Here is an 8824-nt window from a genome sequence, read left to right on the forward strand (position 1 = left end):
CTTCATATTTATATTAATGTTATATTTTATACGTACTTTTGTATATTGAGTAGACAACTCCAACAACTAACAGCACACTACCACGGTACAGTACTACACAAGTGTGATCAGAAGCAGCAAAGTACTAACATTTACAGCAATGTGTTCCTAAACTCTAGATGCAGCACAAGGCGGACAAACACTATAAAGCAAGTTGCAAAAATTATAGTAATCTTTAGATCAGTTTTAAGATGATGATCAAACAAGTTGTAGGTTCCTAATTTTTCATTAACTGATTTCTTTAGACCTTTTACCTTCTGCAAATGCATCAAAAGTCACTATTATGTTGCAAAGTAAAAAAATTCAATCTTTCAATCCAAAACATATATAAATACATGCCCTTACATTTTTGAAATATGATTCTTTGGAGAGGTGAATGATAAAGCTATTTAGTAAATCTGTGTGTTTACAAGGCCATGTTTTTACTAATGAAAATAACAAACTGCGGCACACTAATTTATAACCATTTTTAATATTTTGTGCCAGGTGTGACAGAAAACATTATGTTAGAATATGGCACGTGTGCTCTAAAAACCATTAGATTAGTGTCAGGTGCAGGATTTTAGATTTGATAAAACCATTTCATTGGGAAAAAATATTAAAATTTAATGAGTTACAAGTTAATTAAGTTGAGAGCTGTCAACAAAGTTAGGTGTACGCCTTTATAATCAACATTTTTTAACAGAATAAAATAGCTCATTGAAAATATTAAAATAAATATTAACAGCTAAAATGTGGCTAACAGTTGATTCTCTTCAATACTGAAAGATTTGAAAAAAAGACTATTTTTGAAGATTTTTGTAGAAGTCTTCAGTACCATGATGTAGGCAAGGGGTTCGTCCCGTAAGACCGAAAGTGCTCAGGCCAATTATATTCTCAAACTCTCTCAGCATACCCAGTAAGAAACCAGTACCTACCATTATTAACAATGATCCTTGTGCACCAGATATCTGCAGAGAAACCATTTGCTTCAAGAATGCCACCGCTCCGGTCCAGCTCCTGGCAGGAGGCCACCAAGCAAATGATGAGAGTTACTTCTCCAAAAGCCAAAATGGATGCTGCCGCAACCAACTTTTCGCTGAGCCAAGCAACTATCCAGCCATTGTTTCCTACCAACAAAGAGTGATGTGTGACTGGTTGGAATTCTGTAGGTGGCCAGAGAATGTTAAATTACAATAAGATAACTATCGGTATATTGATATCAGAAAAACTCCTTCATGAAATGAGAGTGAGCTAAAAACCTGAGACACATAGACCAATATAAAAAGCTATGCAATGGACCCCAAAGCACTGTTTTCGTCTCCTAAAGTTCGAAAAACTAATCATTTTTGGAATTTCACTTCGCAATGTGTAAATATAACCTTTAAAAAAGGGGCATGCTATACTGCTCTTTAGTACACCAAATTAATGCCTACTGATCACTACTAGTTGTGAAATTGAAAAGCAAGCAATATAGCCATAGCCTATAGACCACATTGATCTTGCTACAGTGATTATAAGCACCACTTACAACTCTATGGAAACATAAAAACCCATTTCAAATAGCAAAATAAAGGAGAATCCAGTGTAAAGTTTAATACCTAAAAGGTTGATAATGTAAAAGACAAAGAAGGATGTTGGGACAACTCCTGGATATACATAAAGAGGCTTTCCATTGCATTTCCTGCACATGAGTGTCATGCAGTAGATGACCAAGGCCAACTGCCATAAGTAGATCACACCTGCAACATATGTAATCAGGTTATACACAAAACCTGTAGATTATTGCAAAACAAATAAAAATAAAGACACAATACAAGTTGACATGTTTCAAATACAGTGAAGTGAATAAAGGTGAACAGCATAAAAAGGACAAAACATGTGATTGTCTGATTCAGACAGCATTTACACTACAGCAACTCACCCCATATGGAGAAAGTCGCATCAGCAGGTGTAATCGGAGTTGGGTACTTGTGACTCAAGTCGGCAATAGTTTCATTGAATGGACCTTTGCAGAAAAGCATATAAACAGAGTATAAGTCGGAGAACTGCACTTGAACATCACAAAAAAGGATTTGTTTAAATATGGCTGATAGCATAGAAACATCAGCCTACAACTCGTTGGTTGATGTTTCTATGCTGGCTATGAAGCTATACAGACTGAACACTCCTATAGGGGTGATTGACCATTTACCAAATACTTAACAAACAAATTAATATAACCCACTAACAGTATGCATCTGAAGTACTTCATCAAATAGCCTGAAAAGGACTGTGTCGATATATATAGCTTGTCTTGACAAACTGTTGCTTTTGCTGAGTTGTCCCCCCCCCCCCCCCGTCGAGCGGGTGAGCAACACAACAGCTTGTCACAAGACGTACTGCACCTGATGCATCAGCTGCACTTATAGGGAGTTGTTCTCTTCCGTCTATGCGGCTTGGTTGCAATGTTATGTCGGTCGCTCCATTGGTAATCATAACGAATTTCGCGCAAAAATGTATGTAGAAAAAAATAAGATTACACCGTTTAACCAGCGACCAGTATTTGCGGTAAACTTTAGTAAAACTTAAGAACTTAGGCAACGACAGCGACTAAACATGTCGTTATTTGTGCGCTCAGTCAGTTTTATTTCTATTTTTGTATTAGTCAGTTTTATTTGTTCTTATGGATTTTATTTTCAATTTATTTTATTCTTAAGTTCTACTAAAGTTTACAACAGAGACTGGTCTTTGGTTAAACGTTGCAATCTTATTTTTTTCTACATAAATTTTTGCGCGAAATCCGTTATGATTACCAATGGAGCGACTGCCATAACATCGCAGCCAAGCCATATAGACGGAAGAGAACAACTCCCTTTCAGTGCAGCTGATGCATCAGGTGCACTACGTTTTGTGACAAGCTGTTGTGTTGCTCGCCTGCTCGACGGGGGACAACTCCGCGAAAACAACAGTTTGTCAAGACAGGCTACGATATATACTATTCCTTTGATTTGTTTGTAAACCAATGCTGACATGGTACAGCATATAAATGATTGTTGCAGATTGCATGAGTTTAAGAGGTATTGATTACTCTTTGTTATAAATACTAGCACCCTGGCAGTCCGGTGTGCTATGAGAGATATTCAGGTGTGCCAATAAAACACAGGTAATAAGCATGTGCCAAATTATTCTAAAATCCATGAAGGTTGATGATTAGCGCATGTGGTAGCACGCTGGGCTGCAAAGCTGAATGTTGCAAGTTCGAATCCGTCATCCTGCACACTTTTTAATTCGATAACCACCACCTGTAGCTTTAGTCAGATAGACGGACACAGCTTCAATTATAGTAAATGTCAACAGAATACACGATACTCTCCATTATAATTAAAAAGCAACCAATCAGTAAGCAAATTACATCAACATTACTGCATCAACTGAAATTGTTGTTTCCCTCGAATTTCGAAAAAATTGATCTTGAAAAAATGTTTAGCGCATGATAATTAACAAGGAAAAGCAGGATTGGCGCTTACACAGATCCGATAAAATACAAACAAGCCAAATTCTAATGTATAAAGATTACCTAGCAGACATTGTATTGATCGCAAGTAGGATGATTTGGTGAGAACAGCTGCAGAATATTAAGATGCAACTCATACTTACTAATGCTAGGAATGTTGCTGATGGTGTTGAAGACTTGCGTGAATATGTAAGCCAGAAGTGCACCCACCATACAAATGGCCTTGAAAGTAGCGCTACCATCTGACAACATCACTGGCATCTACCCAAAAATTGTATTACATCAAGGTTATGTTGTGAGAATGTGTTCTGATACGATCTGCTGTCGACAAAAATCTCTCAAGTATCTAGGTGAGCTTTTCAGACTAATTCCAAACATATTATAATACATATTTTGAAATATCTATAATTTCATCTGTCATAGCAATATATGCTTTTTGTAACTGGCAAAACATTTTTAAGTCTACCATTTTTATTTTTAAGCAATATAACACCCATAATATGCCGCAATGCATTTGACAAGTATTATTTGTCAAATGCATATGTCCACAACTGTATTTGACAAGTAAATTCAATAAATAAGATGTAGCTGCAAACAAACCCCTAACTTAAGGTCAATGAATAATTTTTCAAGTTCATGTTGGTCCTTGCCATGGCACATCATGGAATTAAAGACCAGTAGCCTACGCCAGTTTTCCATTATCAGCACGGTGAATTATTAGTTAGCCCGTTATATTTCTATAGTTAATTTCTATTGAATTGCTCGTTAGTTCCACTTTATTCATTTATAGCATGTTTAATCGATGACAATGCTTTAGAGATCATATTTGAAACTGACAAGAATTACATTAAACAGCAGCCAACATGGCAACCATAGTGAAGTTTTTGAAGTTCACAAATCTTGGCAAAAGCAGATGACGTTGCAATGAGCTGTTGCACTTCATCAAATAATAAAACATTTGAAACAAAACTGACTTTTGTTAATGGACTCCTGTTAATGGATCAAATCATTAGCTAGATTATACCACATTCAATATTCGTGTATGCTTTTTCGGTTTTAGAAATAATGAACCATAGCTGCTGCTATCCTAAATTTTTTAAATATCAACAAACGATTGTTTTCCAACTAAACAAATTCATAATAGTTGATATATAAACAACCATAATATACCTTCGGTTTTTACTTTGTAGCAATCTTCCTGCAACGAATTTGCAATGTTCTCGCAGAAGTCACGTTTGTGTGCGAATGACTATAGCCCTAGTCTTAGGAAGCATATAATTTTCAAGTAGAGAAAATTATATTCGATTAAACATAGCTCAACAATGTTTTAAGGAGCCTGTGCTAAGAACCAACAAAGGTTACGTAATTACTGGAAAAGCGATTCCTCCTCCACTTTAATAGGCTAATGACGGAGCAGACGGCAGGCTATATTACGCGGGCATTATGTTCGGCACCCGCACTTTCTGAATAAACAAACTTAAAGCGGTCTAAATAGTAAGGACGTAAAAGCGACTGACGATTCGCCCGAACTCTCACCAAATCTGCCTATATACCTCACTCAAAGAAATTTTAAGTACGTGTGTGTAACTTCGTAAGGTTGTTTCCCAATCAATGGTACATGTATTACGATTACAAAAGTTCATAAATACAAGAATTTTTATACATAACTATAATTTTCTATGTTCCAATGCAATAATGAAAGGCATGAAAGCCTCACTCAATAATATTAGGCCTACAATGTAAATATAATCATGAAGGCCTATGTTCCTCTTGGTAATATTATAACCATAATCATGTATGTCCATGTTCTTCACTCAACATTATATAATATACTCATAATGGCTTATGTTACCCACAATGATATTATAAATACAGCCAAAAGGGCCATGTTCTCTCTCCATGATATTATAAATATAATCATGAAGGGCTTATATGTACTCCTCACTCCCTGATAATATAAACGTAATCACATAGGCCTACGTTACTCACTTCATAATATAATAAACAGGCCTACAATCACTTATATAATATTTTATACTTCCGTCTTCATAATATTTCATACACATTTGCGCCAATTGAAACTTTGTAATAAAGTTAATCATGGGAGCTGCTCAGTAAGAGTACATGCATAGAGACAATCTGTCAATATGATTGTGATATAACTATAACAGCTCAACTGAATAGATATCCAGTACCTTTTAACTCTTAATAATAAAAAGGCTTTCTTTCGTGACAAACATTTGTTTTGTTGTTTTACAAACAAAGAGTAACTAGATTGCAAAGTGACAGCTATAAAAATTGATACAGTTTTAAGCAAATATATTTTACAGTTTTATACAGTTTTAACATCACATACCTTTAATTGTAATAGCCCACATTGCTTACCTAATTCACTCACTACAAACTGTGACTTTTATTGTTATCTAAAAGATAGCCGACTCATTTATTGTCTATTATTGCAACCATGCCTCAAGTTAGAGGCAAGTTGGATAGCACATAAAAATGAAATAGTGATTTCTATAATAGTATACATCTATATCTACTATATAAACAACAAAAAATCTGCCTGTATATTTGTGTGTGTGCGTGTGTTAGTCCACCTACCCTAGGACACTTATGTATTCGCGGCATCTAACTTTCGCGTTTTCGCGGTGTAATCCTTTCGCGAAATTTTAATGAGCGAAACTAAACTATCATAACGAACGAGCGAAAACGCGAAGTTAAATAGCTTTGTTCATTGATATCCACAATAAAATCGTAATATTAGAAATGCAGGCAACTTTCGTCTGTGGTTAGGATAAATGGGAAACTTCTGGTAAACTCATTATAGCTAATACACCAACTGAGCCGCATGGCAAAGCAATATCGGTTTAGTAACCGAATTTGTAACTGGTGAGAATGAAAGTCTGGTAGGTGAAGTCGTAAAATTGAAGAATAATTATTGAAATGATGAATTTTATTACCATCCAAAAACAATATCAACCCTCATCAGGTCTAACCACATTATCTCTTTCACTGCCAATCATGTACAAATTCGTTACCGGCCTAGTGCCAGCCATTTTATCGAAATTGCCGATATTGCTTTATGATATGTATACAGTATTTTTCAAGTTCTACTTTAATTATCTGTATAATTACGAAAATCTAAACTGGCTATTATGTCATCAACAACTAATTACCTGTTTTATGACTCGCGCGGGGTAGTTAATGAGCTCACAGTAAAATGTTCGTTTTTAGATTAGAAATTCTCAAACAAAAGTTTAAAATTGCTTCGTTGTTTTAGGCTGATTTTATAGAGAAATCTTCGGACAACACAGTCAATTTCATAAAACACTTAAAGACCGTGGGTTATGTGGTCAACAAATAATAAAATCAGGTTACCAGACAATTGCTGAGAAAGTCAGAAAATGCGTTTATGTCAGTGACCCCTAGAAAACGCATAAATACGTTTATGGCAACGTAAGGGTTATACAGTTTTTGTTGTGAAGTTGGTTGCTACCTATCTATTTTCTTCTTCTTGGGATTAGAGTGTGAAAGTCACGGCAGGAGGGACCTAGACGTCATTGATAGTCTAAGAAACAAATGGCAGCAAGTGATCAAATTGAATTGTCGATCTCACCCACACATTTCAACCTGTGGTTTACAAATACGAACTATTCCCAAATTGAATTTTTTTCTTATTAGTGAACTGGACCTGAGGAATGTAATGTTTTTTCCACTGCATTTATTTTCACACCACTATATTTTCGCACTCATCAGAGCCACGAAATTAAGTTGCAGCGAAATTTTACTCTGTGTGCTACTCACGAAACTAAATACTAGCGAAATATAAGTGTCCTAGGGTAATAGAGCGGTCTTTCCTTTTTTCGATTCGGTCGTACGAAGCAAACTGAATTAATACTGCATGCGTAGTAAATATATTATAGAGCGGACTTTCCTTTTTTCGATTCGTTGTATGAAGCCAACGGAAGGTCATGTGAACGTTCGTCTTTTCCGGCCACTTTGACAATTGTTTTCGCTTTGAAAATTACCTACTAAATTTCTACTTCAAAAAGGTAAGTTCTTCTCATTCAATGTTGTATTGTCTATGAATTGCCACATCTACACTACTTAAAAACGTTGCATCTGCCACTGTTGGTGATCGTAAACAAGTTCATTTCCTTCCGCAGCGGAGTTACTTTCGTTTTTCAGCTACGAGTACTACAGCTACTACAGAACTTGCACGGGCACCGCTTCTGCATTTTACCTACTAAATTTCTACTTCAAGAAGGTAAGTACTTCTCATTCAATGGTGTATTGTATATGAATTGCCACACCTCCACTACTTAAAGAACATTGGATTTGCCACTGTTCGTGATCGTAAACATGTTCATTTCTTTCCGCAGCTGAGTTACTAATATTTTGCCAGCTACGGGTACTGTAACTTACTACTACAGAACTGGCACGGGTACTCCGAGCATTGCGATAGGCGACGGTGAAAAGAAAGAGAGCAGCTGGTATCGACTTACTGTCACCCTGCTTTAGCCATGGCCAGCTGTACGTCGCCTGCTCAAGAGTAGGCACAAGCCGAAAACTGTTTGTTCATACACCCGACAGAAAAAACAAAAAATGTTGTCTATCCGCAAGTGTGGCGTTGAATTAACATTGTGTTATTGTTACGTCATGCTTGCATTGAATTAACATTATGTTATTGTTATGTCATGCTATTTTCTTCATGTTTTGCTATACCTATATATTATCCACATGCAGCATTTTTTAACATATTTTTCAATAGGCCTATATATATATTTTCATGCATCTTTTTCCTTATTGTATCTCATAAAAAGGCTATCATGTTGGCGTTATGTTTTATTATTGTAAAGTGCTAATGCTGTATCTGCCTTGACATCGTACTGTCTGTGCTATTATATATATATAAATTTTGTCAACCCAACCACATCACTGCTGCACTGTTTGCATATACCATGTCAAAACACATGCTATAGACAAAGAACTGGTGAGCCATTAGTGTTTTAAGCATGTAGAAGTTTCCATTCAATAAATGCTGGCGATTGCAAAATATTTTGTAGAATTTTTTAAAAGATGCGAAATTTATCAATACTGCCAGTTTGAAGAACTTCAGTTTGTCTAGCAATGTCAATTTCATTATCAGTTCTCTGTACAAAAACAGGACAACTCCAACTAGAGTGGTATGATACTGATACATTGGAGACTAGCTGTAAAACACATTGCATATTTCCATTGTTTTCTCAACATTATTGACATGTATGACTGCATATGTGTATGCATATGGGCAACAATCAGGGCAAC

At 35.8% G+C, this 8824-nt stretch overlaps 1 protein-coding gene across 1 annotated transcript in view; it reads right to left on the bottom strand.

The window, feature by feature from the left end:
* LOC137405244 (uncharacterized) overlaps positions 1–4753 on the bottom strand; it is a 6550-nt gene extending 1797 nt beyond the window's left edge. Inside the window, exons 1-5 of the mRNA XM_068091474.1 lie at positions 4685–4753; positions 3658–3775; positions 1943–2026; positions 1620–1760; positions 935–1148 (exon numbers count right to left, since the gene is read on the bottom strand). Coding sequence (XP_067947575.1) covers positions 935–1148; positions 1620–1760; positions 1943–2026; positions 3658–3775 — 557 coding nt within the window. The 5' untranslated portion in view covers positions 4685–4753. The remainder of the gene's footprint in view (positions 1–934; positions 1149–1619; positions 1761–1942; positions 2027–3657; positions 3776–4684) is intronic.
* Between the last annotated feature and the right edge of the window lie 4071 nt (positions 4754–8824).

The sequence above is a fragment of the Watersipora subatra genome, chromosome 9 (genome assembly GCF_963576615.1).
Source record: "Watersipora subatra chromosome 9, tzWatSuba1.1, whole genome shotgun sequence".
Taxonomy (NCBI): Eukaryota; Metazoa; Bryozoa; class Gymnolaemata; order Cheilostomatida; family Watersiporidae; genus Watersipora; species Watersipora subatra.